At 40.3% G+C, this 22,903-nt stretch overlaps 1 protein-coding gene across 5 annotated transcripts in view; it reads left to right on the top strand.

Annotated features, from left to right (window-relative positions):
• LOC101834925 (SPHK1 interactor, AKAP domain containing) overlaps nucleotides 1-22,903 on the top strand; it is a 137,604-nt gene that overhangs the window by 81,239 nt on the left and 33,462 nt on the right. For all 5 annotated transcript variants that reach the window (XM_040753189.1, XM_005082529.4, XM_013122374.3 and 2 more), the window contains one exon: nucleotides 22,711-22,770. In XM_040753189.1, the coding sequence (XP_040609123.1) occupies nucleotides 22,711-22,770 (60 nt within the window). The remainder of the gene's footprint in view (nucleotides 1-22,710; nucleotides 22,771-22,903) is intronic.

A 22,903-nucleotide genomic window follows, 5' to 3' on the forward strand; every position in this document is an offset into this window, starting at 1 on the left:
TTTGTGAATAATTTGTGAATTCATATATAGTTCTGAATACACAGCAGAACCTATTTTCCAAGTGAACCCTGTCATACAAATCAGGGAAAACAAATATGTTCTGAAGGGTTTCTAAGTTTGAGATCAATCTCTCACCTTTCTGAACCCAAGGGCCTTGGTTAGATAATAAATAACTAAATAAGTACTTGTCTGTCTGATCCACAGTCTGATTGATGGCTGGCTAACTCAGACCCCTGGAGATGCTGTCAATTTCCAAGCCAAGGTGACTTCAGTAAAGCAAATGACAGAGAGAGCTGTCCTTCAAACTCCTTGCTCGGTTTATAATTTTAGGTTTTGTAAGCCTAACTTGTGATTTCCTAAATCAGTTTTATTTCTTTTAAAGACTATCAAACAAATCCACTTTTACTGGAACAGAGAGCACCTGTCAATGTTTCTAGTAGTTACTGATAATTCAGTGGGATTCAGCTAATTGAGTCTTCAGTACTTCAGCAAAGATGAAGATCTTCCTATCTTAGGGTTTCTGTTGCTGTGATGAAACACCATATTCATGAATAACTTGAGAAGGATCAAGTTTAGTTCCACTTACAAATTTAAATCACACTCCTATGTATAGAGAAGCCAGGGCAGGAACTCAAAGCAGGAACTTGGAGGCATGTAGAGGCCATGGATGGGTGCTGCTTACTGCCTTGCTCCCCATGGCTTGCTCGTTCTGCTTTCTTATAGAACCCACGAAACCTGCCCAGGGCCAGCACTGACTACAATGAGCAGGGCCCTTCAACCTCAAGCATTAACAAAAAATCCACCACAGGCCAAACTGGTGAGGGCATTTTCTCAATTAAGATTACCATCCAAACTGATGCTAGCTTGTGTTTAGTTGGCATAAAAACTAGCCACCACACTTAGTGCTTTTTTATTTTTGGGGGGCAGAATCTCACTTAGTAGACCTGTCCTCACCTATGTAGACCAACTGGCCTCCAAATCACTGAACTCCACCTGACTTTGCCTGTGAGTACTGGGATTTAGTATGTACCATTATTCCAGGCCAACCTAGACCTTTTTACAACCACACTGAAACAGTAAAGCAGAATGCCCTTGTAGGCTGCATCATAGTAGCAGAAGAAAGAGACAGCTGTGGGATCTCAGAAGAGCCTGTGACTTACACATCTAATTCCATATCTGCAGAGCTGAGTGTCCAAATTACACGAAGACAAACAGTCCTGGGTGTGTTTAGCATCATAAAGCAGGACAAGAGATAAGAAAAAGAGTTGTTTTACCCACAGAACAGGACCTAAGAAACACCTTCATTTATGGTAACTGGAGCATTATCTCCCTGTCTAAGGCTTAAAATGGATGCTTTAAAACAGAGCTGACCTGACCAAATGAGAACACAGAGACCCCAGTCATAAAGCTGGGGAACCAGCATTGAACTGAACCAAGCCCTTCGAATATGGGTGCCATCTAGGAGGCCTGGCAGTCTATGGGACCTCTAACACTCGAGCCAGTATTTATCACTAGTGCACAAATGGACTTTGGGAGCCCATTTCCCATCGAAGGATACTCTCTCAGCCCAGATACATGGAGGAGGGCCTAGCCCGCCCCCAATAGTATGACAGACTTTGATGATCCCTGAAGGAAGGCCTCACCCTCCCTAGGAAATGGATGGGGGCTTAGAGGGAGCTTGGTGGGGGCCAAGGAAGGATGTGAGGGAGTGGCAACTGGGATCAATATGCAAAATAAGATTGTTTCTAAATAAATACACTAAAATAAATAAATTAGTTAAATAAAAATAAAAATAGGTAAGTTTTGAAGATACTAACTATACTGATACGTTTACACTCTAATGAGAATTTATTACAGTTGAATAAATGTTTCTTTTGCTCCAAACAGTTCCACTTCCTGGGAAATAAGTCCCCCTTTACATAGAGACAGAAATGGGTGTGATTTGTCACTGTCAAGCCTATGAGCAAACAAGCAACAGTGCAGTGATTACAGCCCTGTTCTCAGGCTTCTAAGACCCTGGTCTTGGTTTTCCCTGGAGGGCTGGCACGGTTTTGCCTCTGTAGGTGCAAACCGCATGACAGAGGGTAATTGGATCACCTTTTAAAGGGAATAAGTCTCAAAGAGGCACAAATTTCCATTTTATACAAACTGAATTGCTGTGGGCCAAGGTGAGAGACCCACGGAGAAAGATGAGGATAGGAGGTGCTGCCTTGACATTGACGGATGTGATCTGTGGCTAATGATGGGGTGAGGTATCCACAAGGGCTGGGTAGCAGTCCAGGGACACTTCTCACCACAGGGGCTTTTAAATGGGATGAGCTACACTCTGGTGAAAAACAGCTCTAGGCAAGAAACAAGTACAAACTGAGGTGGGGGGAGGGAGGGAGGGAGGGAGGGAGGGAGGGAGGCAGGGAGGCAGGGAGGCAGGGAGGGAGGGAAGGAGGGAGGAAGGGAGGGAGGGAGGGAGGGAGGAAGGAAGGAAAAGTATGAATGGTTCTTCTGTTGTCTAGTTATCAGAGAGTGTTAACTGTCCCCACAGCTTTCTGGTTATTCCGTGGGGTTTTCCTTTGTGGACCGGCACTAAGATCATCTTTCAGTGCCCCCTCTGAACCATGCCTGTCAAACTAGAGCCCCAGGAGCCTCCTGAACACAGGAAGCATTTGTGGCTCCATCCACTTCTCCCCCATGTCCTATTTTGGTGGTGAATTCCTCCTCCTTTCCACATTCCAGCTTAGTGAACTATTAACTTTCTCTGAGAAGCTTCTGGAATTCTGAGGGCTGGTGGTTCATCTTGTACACTCACACAGCATCACTCAGTGCTAATTCTAGGGTAGAGGAGGCTGTGTCAAATCTGTGGAGTTCAGGCAAGGGTCTGTTCTCTCAAATGGCACTCCCTGGTCTCTCTTTCTCTCTCTCTCTCTCTCTCTCTCTCTCTCTCTCTCTCTCTCTCTCTCTCTCTCTCTCTCTCTCTCTCTCTCTCTCTCTCTCTCTCTCTCTCTCTCTCTCACACACACACACACACACACACACACACACACAAATGTAATAAAAATACCTTTAAATAGGATTTTCCTTTGGACCCGTTCTTTTACCAATCATCCCGAGCACCCCACTAAATAGAAAACCTTTGAAATTCTTTACTTGCTCTGTCTGCTATAGCAACTACACCCACTGCCATCAAGTTTCATCTTCAGTAATCCCAGGGAGCTGTCCTTTATCAAGTTTACCCACTCATCTCATTCAGTGTTACACTGGAACTTAACTTACTACTGAGGTGTCTCTCCTTAAATGAAGCCTGTTGAGTGTTTGGGCAGACCTGAGATGGTACCCTCCTTTCAATAAGTGCATGTCATCCTAGGGGGGAGGGTGAAAAGATGGAAGACTGTTGTATCAGAGAGAAAAGAATTTTATGCCTCTCATGCATCTTGGCAAGAGAATCAGCATGGTTGTGTTGGTTTCTCATTTTTCCCAAGAACCATGGGGGTGGTCCAATTGGTCCCTAGGCCATTCGTATAGTAAGTTAGCATCATGATCAAGGAATACTCAGCTTAAAAAAACAGTCATCAGTTTCACAGAGGACTTGCCCTTTGCAAAAGGCTAGCGACCCTGCTATGAGCCAGGCCTGAAAGGAACAGTCAGGCCTGTTTTAACCAAGAATATAGGAGATGCTCACTGTGTTATTACCTATCCATTTCTGTCTACCTTTGTCTGTCCATGATTTACAGTGCTGTCCTTTCCTCTTTACATTCTTTCATGATCTCATGCTTTATTTAAATATCCATTCCAGGAAACTCAAACTCAAATGCTTAAACAAGGAAGGTCACAATGATATGGGAGAAAACAGGCAGTCAATAAAGAGAGAATCTGCCATTAATGTGACCCCATGCCATTCGTTATACTAAATGAAGAAAATATTTCACAAAACACAAACATCTATGATACATCAAAAATCATTTTGAAGCCAAGTATTTAAAGCTAACATGAATAAGAAATAAAAAATCATATATTAAGTCCTCAGTTACTAATATTTGATTGTAAACTAGAATTACCCAACTGTCTCATCCACCCCCCCCAGTCCTGATGGCAAGTTGACTACACTGCTTACAGTAAGTCGTACCCACCTCAGCCAAGATCCCACTGACAGGAGGAGATATTTACTTGTCTTTCTATTCCTCGTGGGAATGGCTCTGAAGCCCACATCTGTCTCTTTTGTTTAGGATAGCAACACCTGAGAAAGTTCTAGAATTCCAACATCCCAGAGTTCTCTCTGTATTCTAGTTCTTGCGGTTCTGCTTTTCAGCAGTCTCTTCAGTTCACTCTTCCTTCCCATGTCCAACAACAGAAAATGAACAATGTCCATCAAGTTCACTCCCATGTTGACATCACTTAAATTGTATCTTTAAGGTTGTCCTGTGGGAATGCTTTTCTCTGGACACTTGTAACTTCTGGTATTTGTGTGTGGCGTGCCATGGTTGGTGTTAATGTTAACCTGCCACAGACTAAAATCGTGAGTAGGGAGCTTCAACTGAAGACGTGTCCTGATGGCCTGGATTGATGTGGGAAGACCCACCAGATTGTGGGGAGCAGGTTTTGGTAAGCAGCCCAGATACAAATGGCATCCCGGATAGATCATCTCCCCTTGCGCTCACTCGGCCTTGCCTCTTGGCCTGAGTTAGTTGCCCAGATGCTGATGCTGATTCCTCCTCTCATATCAGAATCAGCATTTCCAAGCTTGGATTAGCTTTAGTTGTGGACTAGGGAGCAGCAGCACCAGGAAACTTTCAGGCTTCTAGTGCCATATTGAGACTACTGACACACCCAGTTTTGGGGTGACTGAGCGGCTAATGGTTGTCGCCCCTCCTCCCTCTAGTGAGAGACAGTCATTGCAGGATTACTCTGAGTGCTGAGGCACACAGCCTGGAGGACCAAACGACTACCGGGTTCTCAGCTTTCGGGTGTGATTCTGCCGCTGTTATTTTAAAGCTGACATATATAAAGCCGGCATAAAGCATGCATATACAAAGTCAGCTTTTTATATGTGAATATATATATGGACATATATAAATATAACGAGCATATGTACAGATCATTGGGAACAAATGTTGAATACTACCTGGAACATTTCCTTTCAGCACACATTGCTTTGATTCCCTGTACCCTAGTTGTTTCCTGTGCATTTGGAGATATCAATAAACAGCACCTCCTTTGTAGTATTCTCAAGAGAACTAACTGAACATTGGGCCTAGAGGAAGTAACACAACAGGATTGGTTACCATGGCTAACATCAGTCCTCAGTGCTCAGCTGGTCACCTGTATAAATCACCTGTTTCTAATTGGATTTGCCCATTAAATCTTTGAGAATCTGTATTTAATGTGCCTTTCCCTAACACCCATTCTTGTCAATGGAAGGGAAAATGGACACCTTAGATGGGAACAGTCTCATTGCAGCATGGGTCTCACACTGCATATTGCAGTGACTAGTCAGAAACAGAAAATTACCACCTTTTCATGATAAAAAAAATCGTCCACTATGGCATCTCTGAAAGCTCGTTCCATATTCCAGAGTCAGCGAGAAGAGCATGAAGTAAAATCCACAGGGTGATCCTGAGAATACATTGTTTTTGGCAATGAAAAGCTTTAGCTCATGAGTCCTAAAAGGACCAACTTTTGACTCCCGGAGCATGAGGAGAATATGCCCTTCTCACTGTGCACCATCCACCGTTCACTTCTGCTCCAAGGAGTCGCCTTTCCAATTTAATGTCACATATATTCTCCTACTCCCTTCATCTCCCTACCTCCCCATCTCTCTTCCCTAACACCTCTTTTTCCCCAACTTATGGGCTGTATTTAGTTTCATGACATCTACGGATGCTCATCCCAGTATAAATACATGTGTATTAAAGTTAGACCCTGGAGGGGGCTGAAGAGATGACTCATGGTTAAGAGTGCTTGCCACTCTTCCAGAGGATCTGAATTCAGTTACCAGTTCATAGGGAAGCTCATACCTGCCTGAACTCCAGCTCTAGGAGATATGATACAGCCATTGAGCCTCTGTGAATATCGGTACTTAACTATACATACCCACACAGAGATACACACACATTAAATAAAAAATGAAACTGTTTAAAAAATTAAACAAAAACTCAGAATCTGGGATCCACACATGAACACAAATGTGGTATTTATCTTTCTTACTCTGGGTTTCATCATTTAATATAACATTTTCCAATTGTATCTATTCTCTTTACATTTGTATAATTTTATTTTCTTCATTGAAGAATAAAATTTGCTGTTTATATATGCCATGTTTTCATTAACTGTTCATCTGTTGGTGGACAGGTAGGCTGATTGTTTCTCCTAGCATTGGATTTGTCCCCAGAGATTCAGTCTTACTAAGACACTATTTGTTGATTTGTTGAGCTTCAATTCTTCACGTGTGAAAGACATCCTCAGAGTGATGTCACTGGGCTGAGGGAGGGCAACCAAAGCCAGGTCTAAAGCAAAGCAACACACCTGATGGGTGTCATCATCACAAGTGTCAATGTCCTCTTTTTCTATAGGCTCCTTAGAGGGTGCGTGGATTTATGGTCCCCACTCCATTAGTCCTGACTATAGGGTTTCACAATGTGGTGCCTTGGTTTCTTGGGAATAATGAGATGGTTCTCACAAGTAATGAAATAATGACAAAGAATGTTTTTGCATAGGCCTGGCTGGGTATCCATGTGGATTTTTTGGGTTGTGTGTGTGTGTGTGTGTGTTGTCTATTTGTTTGTTTGGTTGTTTACCATTTTGCTCAGTAATTATTGGAACTAAGTTTACTGATGACTGTCTATGGTAGTTTTCTCCTGCATTATATTAATATGCTATCTCTTTTTAAAAGTCTCTTAAGTCATCAAAAAGCCATATTTTTTTTAATTTTGACAAGAGTTCTAAGTGTTTTTTCCATTTTTAATTTTTATTTTGTTTTACACTCTGACCACAGTTCTCCCCCCAACTCCCAGGCCTCCTCACATCTCTCCTTACGTCCCCCCTAGTCTACCCCTAGTCCACTCCTCCTCATGGGTAAGATCTCTCATGAGTAATCAACATAGTCTGGCACAATAGGTTGGGGCAGGGGAATTCTCTTCCCCCATACACTAAGACAGAGTTTAGCATCCCACCATGGGGCATGGGCGCCAACAAGCTAGCTCATGTGCCACTGAGCATGGCATCTTACCCTAAAGAATGGGTTTTAACAAGCTATCCAGGGGTCCCTCTTATAGTCCAAGCTTCACAGTTGTCTCCCACATATGGAGGGCCTAGTTTGGATTCCTGGAGTCTCCACAGCTGACAGTCTGGAATTCATGAGTTTCCATGAGCTTGGTTCAGCTGTATCTGTAGATTTTTCCATAATGACCTTGACTTCTCTTGTTCCTGTGTTCTTCCTTCCTCTCTTTGCCTGGATTACTGGAGCTCTGCCTGGTTCTTGGTTGTGGATCTCTGCATCTGGTTCCATCAATTACTGGATGAGGGCTCTATGATAACAGTTGGGGTATTCATCATCTGATCACAGGAGTAGGCCAGTTCAGATAGTCTTTCTACTATTTCTAGGAATCTTATCTGGGGTCCTCCTTGTGGATTCTTGGGGGTTACCCTAGTACCAGGTTCTCCTTAAGCCTATAGTGGCTTTCTCTATTAAGACATCTTTTCCATTGCTCTTCCACTGCAACCCTCTCTGCCTAGGCCATCTCATTCCCTATTGTTCTCATTCCCTCCCCTTCCCCTTATCACTCCCCTCCACTACCCAGTTTGTCCTGTGGATATCATCTAATTTCTCTTCCCAGGGTGATCCATGCTTCCCTTGTAGGGTCCTCCTTATTACCTAGCTTCTCTGGAACCATGGATGATTTTAGTCTGGTTATTGCTTGCTTTACATCTCATTTATAAAATCAAAACATGAAAAATACATTATGTATGCATATATAAAATAACTTTCATACTGTATAAATTTTGCTATTTCTTGTAGAAAGATTAAAAGGAAGGGTATGTCAATATTTGTAATGCAAAAAAAATTTGCACCTCATAGTAACATCCTTTACAACTAATTAAAACTGTTGGCTGGGCGGTGGTGGCACACGCCTTTAATCCCAGCACTCACTCGGGAGGCAGAGGCTGGTGGATCTCTGTGAGTTCGAGGCCAGGCTGGACCGACAGCCTCCAAAACAATACAGAGAAACTCTGTCTCGTAAAACCAAAAAAAAAACTGTCAAATAGTTAGGAAAATAAAATAAACTATAAATGCTAGTTTGAAATTAAAGTTAGATCTAGGACTCATTGTAGCTGGTGAAAGAAGTTTAGGCTGCAGGCAAACCTCTCAGTTCTACAGTGCATGAAAGACGCTTTCAAAATGCTCATGGCCTGATACTACGTGAAGACCCATGTAAACCCTCAAGTGATTTGGAGATTTATGAAGAGAAGGGAGACTGTTCTAAACTCAAGCAGATACTTCAAAGAAAACTAATCCTATGCAGCAGACATTAAGGCTGGATGCCCATGCTCCTACTGTCTTATTTTGTTCCTCTCCTTTGGTTCACATTACCTATCTCTCATTTGCTCTGTCTCTCATGGTGCTGACTTCTGTCAGTCAGGATGGCACAGGATTTCATGTTCATTTTATACTTACTACAACCTTGTACTCCAAATAATGCTGCTTCCACATTTAATGCAAGCATTTAGAACAAATCAACTTCAGATTATTTTAGTTCCTCCTTCAATTTCACTCACTTCTTAAAAACCATTTTTATTAATTATTTGAGAATTTCATACATGTACATGATGTGTTTTGATCATAGCCACACCCTCTCTCCTTCCCCTTCTACTCCTCCTGGAACCCATCCCCAGCCATTTTTAACCTACTGAGGCCAATTTCACTAGTAGTAAATTAAGAATGTTTGTGGGGGTAGGACCACCCCTAGAGCAAGGACATTTTGTCACTAACCTGGAACTTTAGCAAACCAGATATGAATTAGTATCTGGGGTGAATACAAAGGAAGATCAATGACTCAATTTATTCCCATGGCACAGCCTCCAGACTGCGGCCATAAGTTCTGTATTGAGTAACAAGTCAAATAATTGTATTTGGCCCATTCATTCCAAAACAGGAATGTACCTGTATACTTGAAATCATTTGAACTTTAGAGTTTTAGACATCTCTTCCATTCTGCCTATTGAATTGACTTTTCAGATCCCACTTTTAAAATTTTATTTGTGAGTGTGCAGTATATGCGTGTGGGTATATTGTGTGTACAGATATGCTCACCCCTGTGGAAGGACAAAGACTTATGTTAGGGTGGCTTTCTTGAGTTGTTTTTCCATATTAATAATTAATTAACTTGTTATTTTTGAGACAAAGTCTCTCACTGAACTGAAGCTTGTTATTTCTGCTAGGCTGACTGTCCAGTAAGATACTTGTATCTCCAACCCCAAATTATTGAGTTACAGGCCAGCACCATACATGTCAGGCTTTCACATGGGTGCTGAGAATCCATCGGATTCAGATCTCATGTTTGTGTAGCAAGTACTTTTCCTTCTGAGTCATCTCCCAGGAGCATCAGAATGCCCTTTAAATTTCCAGTTCAGTTCTTCCTTGAATGTCGAAAACTCTGCCCCTCAGTATCCTCAGTTTTGGGTAAGAACAGCATCCATGCTGCACTGTGCTTGCTATGAGGATGGAGTGAGCCGAAGCACAAGCATTCAGTTCAGGCTGTGGTGTGTGGCTAAGCTTTTCGCTACTGTTGCTACAATTACTGATGTTCTGCTACAGCCATGAGCCAGACATATCAAAAGACTCCCATGATGCTGCATCTCTGCATCCCTCTCCACACACGGCAGAGTTCTATTTGCATTTCTGCTAAATATTGGTCTCTATCAATTAGGCATAGCTGACCTATTGAGACTCTACAGCAGCCTCTAAATAAATGTCTGCTCTATTTTAAAGTTGACATCATTGGGAGAGAAAAGGAACTGGAAGATGGAGAGATGGCTCGGCAATAAAGAGCACTGGCTGCTCTTCCAGAGGACCTGCATTCAGTTCTCAGCACTCACATGCAGTTTACAACCATCTGTAACTCTAGCTCCCGGGGATCCAATACCTTTTCTGGCCTTGTAACGTTCTATGAGAAGGAAGTGCACAGGCATACATGCAGGAAACACTCACGCGCACGCATGCACACACAAATACACACACACGCACACATATACACATGCACACACACATATACACACGCGCACACACACAAGATAAATATTTTTAAAAAGAATTATAAGGTAAGGAGGGATTAATAAGCTCATATTTTCAGGTCTGTATTCAGATTCTGTTTTTCATAGAAAAAAAGACAACTCCTTGCTCTCCTTTCTCTCTCCTTGCTCTGTTATGATAGCCTTTGCCTCTCCTGGTTAGATTAGTTTCTGGCACATGCAGTTTCCTGCTGTTCCTGCTTCCTGAGACCATGACAGCAGCTCAGATCTGACACTGGCAGAAACTGACTCAGAAAACATCTACAAGCACACAATCCTAACATGAGTGCAACAGGACTGAGGCATGGTATTGCTGCTCTGAGAACTTTTTTTTAGCTAAATGTGCATACACCACACAACCTAGCAAGATAGCAAGCAGGTGCTTAAGTCAAACAGAAGTTCGTGCTTAAACAAAAACCTTGAACCGTGGCCATGTAAGGGAATAAATAGATTACCAAACCAAATGGGCACTTGACTGAAAGGGCCCTGCTTTAAATGATAACATACCCTTTAAATGATGAAAAGAGGAGCACATCGCATGATGAACTATGAGAGCAAGCTCTGATGAAGTCAGTATGCTGCTTAGAGTCTCCTCTTATGGGAGGGGCACAGGCAAACAGGCCCATCAGCAACATTAATGATGCAGGGGCAAGAAAATACTGATCATGTTTGTGGTCTAGGATTGGCATGAACTTGCTGGAATTCCAAGCACCGACAAGCACATAACAATCCAATATCATACCTTGACTGAAGACAGTGAGCACTAACTGCAATTACACAACACTGTATTCAGGGTAAAGACAAGATCCTTAAAATCTGTTATAGAAACTAACATTACATGACCTTCTCCTCTGTACCCTGGGCACTCTTCCTTCCAGTATCATGAATACAGAATTACTCTACTCTTTGGTCACAATGCTTCATAAATGCTATTTTTCACCTATCTGAAATCTCTCATTGCCTTGATGACTTTCCATTCATCCTGACATCTCACCTGCAATACCTGCCAGTCTTTGTTCAAACTTCCCACCCTCCCCCCCACCCCCACTTTCAGTATAGTGTCCCTTGGTGCATGCTCCTGAAGGAAACATCTGTCCTTGTCATTGATTTCATAGCTACTGCTGTCATAGGCATTCATGTATCCCCCCCCAAAAAAACAATAAAACAATGCGTAAATTTAAATTTCCAAAAGTTATGCTAGAGTTTGAGGAGTTGTCCTTGCCTGACTGTTGACTGGCTTTTGAGAATGTAACAGTATCATAAGTTCATGGTACTTTATTTTGTTGGAAATAAGCATAAATAATATGTAGGCAAAGGACTAAAGCATGGCTCACAGTATGTTTTCATAGTGTGCTCACTTATAGGAGTATAAAACACTTCTACAGAACATTGGAACAGTCTGCGTGTGCTAAGGCTCTCAAGGCAGCACGGGATGGAACTACGAGTTTCAGTTGTGTTAGGCAAGTGCTGGATCAGTGAGCCACACTCTGACCACTTCTCCTGCATACAGAGGAAGTATAAGTATTCAGTTCCTACTTTTGGTCATGTCTCCTTAATAATACAGTAGCAACTGAGAATGTACCCTTGAGTTGGCAAATGCAGATATTTTATACAGCTTTCTCTGTCCTTTGGACAAGTAAGAGTGCCTTTTTCATCACTAGCGATTCTTTTTCCAACACAACACCACCCAAGAGTATCTCAGAAACACTATTATGCCAACTTGATTCAACTGTAAGCTTGAATATATATGTATCCACACATCTGTTTGTGGTAAAACAGGGCATACATAATGTAAAGGAAGTATTCCCACTCATGCTTCAAAGCTGCGTGGTAGTTGATTTAAAAGAACATCTGTCAATGTTCCTAAACCAGCTTTTATTGATTGCATTTCTCATTGTATTCTGCTTTGCTCGTTTTTCTGCATTTGTTGTATTATCTACTTACTCATTATACCCTTGAAAATTAAGGACTTCAAGGTGCCAGATTTTAGAAGCTTAGAGTTAATGGTCAATTATTGAAAAAGTAGTTACTTCTCGGCACTTAGATTATTAGTGTATTTTTTAATGCTAATGAGTTCTATGAATACTCACTTTGTGGACAATAATTTGGAAACCCTCCCTTAATTAAAAGATACCTTGGTAAAACTAGAGCAGCCAAACAGAATTGTTCGTAGCAGCCAGGTAAATAGGATGGAGATCCACTTTCTGGTGCCTTTTATCAATATTTTCTCCATTCATAGTTAAGTTCAGGGTCTGTCTTCTCAAACTATCTCCATGCCCTCATTAACAGTAACCGAAGATGTGCATTTTGTGACTATGTTTGAGTTTTCTTTCCCATTCATTTTAGCTACCTTAATGTCAGTTTCACTCACTTAATGAAAAGAAACCGTTTTGTATAATAATTCCTAAGACTTTTCAGAGAAATTATAATCCAGAAGTTGTTTGGTTGTCCAAAATTATGAGAGCTACAAACTAGATATCCAACTTAACTAAATTCTTTGTATCTTAGACTTAGCTGCATGGGCTTGGGATGCAGTTCAGTTAGTAGAAGGCTTGCCTAGCATGAACAAAGCTGTGAGTTCAATTCCCAGGACTGCATGAACTGGTCATGTTTTCAAACCTATAATCCTAGCATTAGGAAGGTAGAGGCAAGAGGATCAGAAATTCAAGGTCCTCTTCAGCTATGCAGTAAATTCAATCCAGCCTGTGCTTCATGAGACTATCTCAAAAATAGGTTCATTAAGTTATTTCTATTGATGATGAATGTTTAAATTGCCTTTCAACTATAGTCATGATTTGCTTGATGACAATATATGTTCTCAGAAATTGATATTCAGACAATATTATCATTGTACAAGCATTATGCGGGATATTTTTAAACATAAATTGTATAGCCTAATGTACACTTATTATAACACATAGAAAATACCTCGTTGCTCTTAGAGCCGGGATGGTAGGGCATCCCATGGGCTGCTGTGAGTGTGCATGGCATACTGTTTTACAGTAATTTGCTTTATTAGACTATGTTAATTATAGGTAATGGGTTGCATTACAACATTTTTATACACAAACAATGTAAAAAAGGCAATTACAGATAGGGAGGCAAATTGTAATTTTTCCCCACTCTCAGAGGTAGCTGTTCTTCATAAATATTTCATTTCACTTCTTGTAGGTTGAACCTTACAAAGTTTTACTTAACATGAAAGAAATTGAAAAGTAATAATATTTAATAGTTCTTTCTTATAGACTATAATTCTGAAGTCAATGAGAGGGAATGTAATTTTCTATGTAATGACATATGAATGAAAAGGGAGAACAAGCACATATCCTCTACTTTATACTTCACATCATCTGCCCAGGAACTCAGTAAAACATGTTTTCACTACACCAACTTTTTGTAGTTTGCTAAAACTACCAGAGTAAGGGACTGGGCTATCATATAAACTTCAGCCTGTCCATAGACAAAGCCAGGGGCCCTTCGGTCGTTGTGCCCTGGTGTGGTTCAAAGGGGAGAGAAAATTCCCACCATTAAGGGCAGCTTATTATCTTGAGGATATATTAAAGAACCATTTGGCCTACAAGTCACTCACAGCATCTGGGCTTCCCTCCAATGTTCCTTGTTGAAGCATGGAGTTTGCATATTCTGAATAAATGAAGAGCCTTCTGCTTGGAAAACACAGGGTTGCTTTTAAAGATTTGAAGGTAAGATGACTTTTTGCTACAGGCCTTACTTACTCAATTATGTTTTGCTACTAGATGTCCACTAAGAGAGACCATGGGGTTACAGATCATTTCTCATTTCTGTGAGTCAGCCCACCACCTTGTCATTCTTTCTCTGGAGTTTTCTAAATCAGATATAGTAGAGTTGGACCCTTGCACTAAAGACATCTGAAAGAGTACCAAGACATAATTTGAATAATAAGTAAATAAGGTAACTTGAAGAATTGGAGAAGCCTTGGACCATCATATTTAGCATGGCATTGAGTAGGAAATTATGTTCCCATCATTAACCCTCAGGACCATCAAACAGAGCATCCTTACCCACCACGTTCAGAGGTAGGTCCTGGCCATCTAAGAAGAAACAGCTCCACATATATCTACTCCACTCTCCACATATGCTGGTCCCATGTACCAGAAATGATTATTCCTGTGAAACTTGCTAGGGCTTGCAGTAGCTTTCAGCAGCTTGCTTTAATCACAGTAGGCAAAGTGGAAGGCTGAGTGTGTACTGGTGGTTTGGGGAATTTAATCAGCCCAGAGCTTTGTAAGCGTTATGCAAGCTGAACTGCATTCCAAGATGTTGGAAGGTGGTGGTGGTGGTGGTGGTGGCGGCGGTGGGGGCAACAGCGGCAGTGGCAGCAGTGGCAACAGCAGCAGTGATGGTGGTTTAGAGACAGGCACTCACTATGCAACTTGGGTTGGTTTTCATCAAACTGCTATGTTGCCTAAGATAGAGTAACAAGGGTTCCTGGCAAGGAATCATGTTGAACAAAAGTAACTGGTATCTTGTTGCAGAATATGAGGCCCCTCAGCATCATCCAGGTGTCTATACTAATTCATTGAAATAAAAAAATTGAATTTTCTTTATATGCACTAGCCTAGAACATGACTCAAGTGTTGAAAAAACCATCAAAAGTCTATGCATACTAGTAGTCTAAATAACCTCTAGGAAGGAAATTATGATCAAAATGGAGCTAAGTCTACTACAGTCTTTTTTTTTCTTTACAAGTAAGGCTTCCGGGTACATATAGTTCATATAGTTCTCAACAGAATTTGATTTATCACTTCCCACAACATTTGGGTATCCTTTGTTAATATCAGACATCTGGGACCTTGAAGAGTAGAGCAGTATTTATTCTTGGCATACAGATGGACTCTAGGAACCCATGCCACGTGAAAGTGATGCTCTCTCAGCCTGGACACATGGGGGAGGTCCTAGGCCCTGCTCAGGATGATGTGACACACTCTGAAAATCCCTCATGGAAGCCCTTGCCCTCCCTGGGGAGCGGAGGGGGGGATGGAGTAGGGGTGAGAGGTTGGGAGGATTGGGAGATGGGGGAAGAGGGGAGAGAGAGGGAACTGAGAGTGACATGTGTAAAAAGTTAAATTAAAAAATATGAAAAAAAAGATGAGACCTTTTAGGAGGAAGAGGTACCAAGAATCTCACAGCCAAGATGAGTATGACACAGTACAGTCAAAGATCATCTTATGTTTCCCAAATTCTCACTCAAAATGTATTGAAAAATAAGCATTCCCTTAAAAGGAAACAAAGGGTCTAGGAATAGACATATAAAATTGACATTTTCTCACAATGAAATATTATTCTTCAGTAAAATCTAGTGAACTACTGATAAACACTTGGTATAGTTGAACTAAAAAACATTGTTAGTCAATCACACCCTTAAAAGGACCCAGGGGTCTAAGAATGGACATGTAAAATGAATACTTTCTCATGATATATATATATATATATATCATAGCCAACAATAACAATAGACGTCTTGTGTCTTCCTCTGTTGCTCTCTGCCTTGAGACAGGTCCTTCAGTGAATCAGCCTCACCATTTTGACTAGGTTGGTAGACCAGAAAGCTCTCCACATATGTCTGTTTCTTCCTTCCAATTCTGGGGTTATAAAGACAAGCAATCATGTCTGATTTTTTTGCAGGTGGATGCTAGGGATTTGAATTCAGACCCATGTCCCCATACTTTCTTATCATTTTACTTGTATATGCACAGAGAAAAATTTTCAAGAAGATTGAGTCCAAACAATCACCTAGAATCCCTTTTCCAAAAATATTTTTAAGCTACCAGTAGAATTAATTTTATGTATAGTTAGTTAAAATATCTATGCCTTTGACTTCTCTATAGCTTCCACCACTGTATGTTCCATCACAAACTGCTCAAACGCCTCTTTGAAATGTATTTTTAAAATTTTGACAATAAAAGGAAGCAAAGAAGTTTGACAGCCTTGAGTGTAAATAAAACTTGTGTTTTGTATGATTGCTGCAATTATTTTGAAGAAATAACTGTATACAAATGCAATATCATCCCAAAGAGTCAAGTGTGTCCCAGAATGGCTGACAACATGACAGCATGTGGCACTGATGGAAAAGTTTTCCTTTTGGTATCATCAGCCTAAACTACTAATCAGAGAAAATGTGACATTTTAAGAGGATAAATTGGGTTCAGGGTCCTGCATCTAGCAGACATCTTTTGCTTGCAGGAAGAAGACAGACAGTTTTTTTCTCTTTGAAAGCATTGTAGGGATCAGCATTTTGATACTGTCAAATTACGGGATCTTGTCATAGCTCCCATGGGCAGATGGCTGCATTGTTCAAAGCAGCTGAAAAGGAGCTGGTTGTTTTCAAAAATAAACCCTAAGTATATGTTTGCTCATAAACAACATTCAAATGTCTAAATCTTAAAGGCAATTTGACATCCTGCTTTTAATGAACTGTTCATAAAAACCATCTCTATAAGAAAAAATTTTAGCTGACATCAAGAGACATGGAAACATTCCTAGCAGAGAAAGTCAAAGATGCCATCTCCTGGCTAAAATCCCTGTTGTCATCTAGCTTTCTGCCAGTGACTGCTCATGGTGGGGTACACAGCAGGGTGGTTTCTCCTTACTGTTGCATTTTTCTGTCTGAATAGTCCAAAATGTTGGCTGGAATTAATGCAAAACAACCTAAACTGTCCATACACAATGTAGATTTAACACTGACAGCCATCATCAGTTCTTATGTGTTCTCAATTAAATTCCAAGTTCAAACTCATTTTTAACCCAATACAACATTACTGGTTTCATCTGACTTCATCTGTAAAATCATTTGATCTGTAGTTCCATTAAATTTATTTTACAGCACATTGTTTGAGTAGATCTTAATGTCACCTCTTTATCACATCAGATTTTCACTACACACGCACAAAATTACTAGACAACAAATTTCATAGGCATGGCTATGCCAACCTGTATCCCCATTCCTGAAGCTGGAACAGAGCTGGAGGTCAGAGTCAAGGTGCTCACTGGACACCAGCATAGCTGAAAACAATGAGATAAAAACAGGTAAATTTCACATTCATTAAAAGCCCCTCTTTCAATATAAAAGGCATAGAAAAACAGGAAGAAAGGCAACATGTTCACCTTACAAACACACACTATAATTGAGATCACTTGCCTAAATAATCCACACTAAAAAACAGCATATTGTCTATAAACATTCATAGTTTTTCTATATATAAAAATAACTTTGGAGAATATTTGTTTTAATTTTAGAAAGATCAGATCACAGCATGGCATCATTCTCTTGCTGACACTTATTCCTACAGTTTCTGTACTAACAACAAGTACATCAGAACAAGCTAAGAGACAATGGTACAGTATGTGAATATAACTTTAGGAGTCCAACAATGGAGGCAGAATTGCTGAGCATGCTCAGGGTGAGCAGTGTCTGGGCTCCCTTGGGAAATTCTGTTTCAATCTGGTTCAGCCAATTGCAAGCAGCAGATGTAACAAAGAGCTCGCACAGACAGACCCAAGCAAATGCATGCTATATGAAGAATAAGCAGCTTGAGTTCCAAGAGAAACATGACTGCTTTAATATCTCTTCATTACCAATTATTGTCCTCAACATCTTGGTTTTTTGTTCGTTTGTTTGCTCACTTGCTTGCTTTGCCTGTGCCTTTAGCAAATCTTCATACATAGAAGGGGAGAGCTAGTCTAAGTACTTTACCCATTGTCAGTTGCTAGATTAATGTTCCTCCAGTTAATCCTCCTAGGAGGTCTCTACCATTCTCCTGTCCTTATTATAAAACAACCATGCTCTGGCTCCTTTAGTTCATCACTTAAAACAGGAGAGGTGACTGGGGTATACTTACCTCCTGAGACAGGGCTTCCACTTCATTCATTAATCCATTCACACTGGGCTGGAACATTGCTTAGCAGTTAAGAATACTTGCTTCTCTTTCAGAGAACTCCATCACCCACATACAGTTCAGAATGGCCTGAAAATCCAAGAGCAGGTGGTACAACACGCTACTCTGGCCTCCAGGGGTACCCAATCTCAGTTGTGTACACACACACACACACACACACACACACACACACACACACACACATAAATAATTTAAAAATAAAGAATTCACTAAGCGTCTACCAAGTACTAGGCGCTATTGTAAGCAGTGAAAACCTAGAAACAGTGTCTGGTTCATGTGCACATCTGATAAAGGACAAAGGAAGACAGACCATGTTCAAGGAAATGGAAATTCTGTAAACATAACCTGCTTTTGCAAGCAGCTCCTTCCTGGGCCCAGGCTGCATACTTGAATTTGCTCACTCAGGTATTTTGCTGAGAACTAAATGCTCTGTAGCATTTAATCAAGGAAGGAGATGAGCCAGCATAGGAGTTATGCATTGATGCCCACTAGCTGGTATCTCCTGCAACCCCAGCTCCCAACCCCATCACCATCACAAAATGTTCTCCACATTTTGTGGATAACACCGGAACACAAAAATCCCTTGACTTCATAATTTAGTCACACAGAACTAGTTTAACCATACCCTCCACAGATCTTCATTTTACCAAAAGTTTCCATCACAAGCTCCAAGCTGTCAGTCAAACTGGGAAATATTCAAAGCTCTCTCAGCACTTGTAATGTAGAGTGTAGCATAAAATGTTGATTTCCTCTTTCATTCTACTCCTTTAAAATGCTAGAATGTGCTCAAAAGTACTATTTCTTTGGGGTTCAGAGCTCTAGCTTCTCCTCCCCTTGAGCTTAATGCAAAGCCTCTCGCCAGATTGCTCAGTAGATGTAGATCACGGAAAGATCACCCATTCATTATAGGAACTTTCCCCTTGTGCTCACCTCAAATCTGTCTTCTCTGGGATGCCATTTGTGTCTGGTCCAACACTTCCAGCATCCTTCTCCCATCCACATAGCCCTTCACCTTAACCCATCTCATAATGTTGCTCCTCGTTTTAGGATGTGTTCTCCTTCCAGGTACCTAACTCCACAAGAACAAGAAGAGCACCATGCATTGTCTGTCTTCTGAGCACACAGCCCAAAGACCGTATGCCTCAAAGCTTGATGCTCCATACCTACCATTTCCTAACTCTTCAGTATAAAGATCTTTATTCTTATTTAGGGGCCAGCATGTATGGATGACTAAATCCCAAGGAAATAACCTGAAGTAGCAGGGAGTTAGATTTGTAAACAGCAATCCAATCACACGGGCCATGTCAACAAGAAGCAGATAACTGTAAAACACTCATGGCTGTGCTTGCAAAGGTCTTTGAATATACAGAGGTCCTACTTCCAAATCCCTGGACTTAGGACAAAAAAAACATTCTCAAATGATTATATTGCAAATTTTTCAAGAGGTAGATATTTTAGCTACAATTTCTATTCAATGTATATTGTTTTACCCCTAAACTTTTCCCAGGCATTTGTGAGGTCTGACACCAGGAAAATCGAATAGAATAATAATTATGAGATACAGTCTATGTGGCTTTAGGCCATTTCACATATACTTAAAGTATTTGTAGCCACCTGCAAGAAGAAATGGCTCCCAAGGATATTCTTGCCATAGAAAGGGACAACTCAACCAAACACTATGACACGATGGAGTCAGATCAGAGATCATAATCATGTTAGTACATACTCCACTTCTCAATACTCCAAGCACAAGTATTCAGTGAGCAGAGTTAACCTATGTAGAATTCCCAGCCATCAGCCATGAAAAATATGAATACAAAATTGGTTTTTCAGTGATGCGAAGTCAACCCAAAGTCTTCTCTGGGAAGGCATTTACCCATCACTCCATCATCAATATTTATAAATGTGATACGCGTTTTTCTTCTGTTCATCAGAATCTAACAAAATTATTATTCCAAGTTCTTATGTTTAAAAGCACAAAATTATAATAATACTATTAGTAATAATATTATAATAACACAAACATGAAAGGAACTGTGTGACAGCTCCCCACTAAAATGAAAATTAAACCAAAAAAGAGTGTAAGATTTTATAAATATGAATTTGAGTAGCTGAAAAATATTCACTAAACCATATTAAAAACAATACTGGGTTATAGCTTTACTCTCAGTGGAGAAGATACAATCCTAAAACTGCTGCCAAAAAAAGAGGTGGTTCAAGAATATATAATCAGAAATTAATGTAAGGGTGTTATAGGAAAGTATATTAGGTATTTAAAATACCATCTTTCTGGAGGTTTTCAAAGTTTTCACATTTGGAAGGTTTTCTCCTCCCCTCCCTCAGTGTATGTGTAGAGGGGATCCTCATATTCCACTTTTGAGACAGGGTCTGTCGTTTCTTCTCTCTTGCTGGACCAGAATCTTCTGGGAATTCTCCTGTCTCTGCCTGCAATCTTGCCCTAAGGGTGCTGGGACTACATATGTACACTAGGCCTTGAAGTCAAGTTTCTATCACAAGCTGTGTACCCACTGGACCATCTTCCCAGTACCTACATTTGAATTTTATTCATATTTTATTAATGCATATTTTATTTACAGGATATTTGTTTTCATATTTAATAAAATCTTGTTATTCCTTTTCTTGAATAAATTATTCATCAGTGTGTGTGTTTATATAGTATATATAAAATCCTAAAAATCCTTACTCAACATCCTATAGCAAGGTAGAGAAAAAAAATATTCTATGCCAGATATAAGCAGGTTGTTGACATATATCAGGAAAATATCATAATGTCATATCACGGCCCACCAAGAATGAGCAAGTTTGTCTTCTTATAACTGAAGCTTGTATTAGAGGGCAGATAATCACTAGGCTAGATGGCTTTCACTGGTCTCTGTTTTACTTTTGTCCACTGTGATACTTAATAATGAGAGTTTTGTGATTTGCCTAGGAAAGGTAATGACCTTTTTTAAAGATGAGTGGAGAATCGTCAAATTAATTCAACATCTGCAGTGCTGACAGTGTAGTATCAATACCCCTGAGCACTAATGGATATTGAGCCAATTTTCCAAGGTCAAAGTTCCAATTACTATGTGAATCCTCAAATGGTTCTAGATTGTGAACCATTTCTGACTCCCATCTACTGTGCTTGCATTGCATTATCTGCAAAGGGACACATGTCCCATGACTCCCAATTTTCCATTCAGAGTGTCCTGAGGAAATAGAGTTTAAATAAATATGAAGGAGCATCTCATGGTCTTATGTCTCCCCAACACCCAACAAGCTGTTAGAACAAGTACCTACTATACCATTGAATGCACTGCTGGGGGAGGAGGGTCATAAAAGCCCATAACCTCTCATCTGGAAGCAGAGCAGTAGTGGTCTCTTTCACGCTCCAGCAGAGTATGAAAGATGCTTGTTTCTAAGGCCTTCAGTTGTGAACCATTCTTTTCTTTTAATCTCAAAAAGAAAAGGATGGATTCTGAGAAACAATGATATTGTAGAAACCAACTGAAATCAGAAGACTCCACAGATCTAAGATTGCACGTTACTAAAATTCTGGATGATGCTCTGTTTTACATATTCAAAACAAGATGTCAAGAATAAAAACATTGGAGAATTTTGATGAATATAAACCTCATTCCTGTCATCTCATTTGATATAATCATTCTAATATTTTATTTCTAGCACTTCCTTTTCTCCCAGGCTGGGCTACAGTCAGCTCTTTCTCTCTCCCCTGACAGTATGTTTTACCTCCAAGCACTACTCCTGCCGTTGATGGACATCCTCCTTGTTCCCTGCTGAATGGAATCTTCCAACTTTCATAGACCCAACTTTCCTCCTAGAAATTTATCATTAATTCTCTCTCAACCCCATTGCTCAGAGTTTTTATCTATCTGTATGTTGCGTTTGAAATTTGAAAATTTAATTGGAACAAACTATTTCAATGTTGTTTGAAAATCATATTTAATAATATAACCATTATTTTAAACTAACTGATTAAAGCATTTATATAACATGAACAACTAAGGAGAAACCTTTATAAAACTAGATAAACTAAAATAAGTTTAGTACCCAGGCATTCACAAACCCATTATCACATATGTACTAGGAGAAATGTAGACAATTACTCATGACTTCTAAACTGGGTCTCAGAGCATTACAGGTCTCTTTGCTTGGCTTCTTTTCTTTTCTTTTCTATTTCACTGGATTCAATAATAACAAAAACATGAAGAATTTGCTAGGACACAGAAAAAACCAGGGATTGCTCAACTATGTTGGTTTATGAAAGGAAGATATTTGCCATGACAATTTAAGCATGTGAGAAGGGGGCTGGAAATCTTTGTAGAGACCCAAAGTGAAGTGATGACCTCTATGACAAGCTATATAAAATTCCCAAGACTTTAAAACAATCTCTACATATGTATGTGTGTTAGGATGCTTTTTTCTAACAGGATGGATAGATTTTTCACATAATTGATAGTTTTGTTTTCTTTTACAGGTCTGCTTTGTGAATCTGGATGTAAACAAGGATGCCTGCAGCACAGAGCACCTGCAGCAGGTAAGAGCTGGACCTGGAGCCCTCCAGGAGCCTGTGAGGAAGGCTAGACTATGTGATGCTCTTCTGTAGAAGTGTAGATGGCTTCATCCCTGCCCATTTCCTTAACCTTGCTCTGCAGCTTTTCAGGCTCTTG

Source organism: Mesocricetus auratus, unplaced genomic scaffold, assembly GCF_017639785.1.
Source record: "Mesocricetus auratus isolate SY011 unplaced genomic scaffold, BCM_Maur_2.0 Super-Scaffold_100010, whole genome shotgun sequence".
Classification (NCBI taxonomy): Eukaryota; Metazoa; Chordata; class Mammalia; order Rodentia; family Cricetidae; genus Mesocricetus; species Mesocricetus auratus.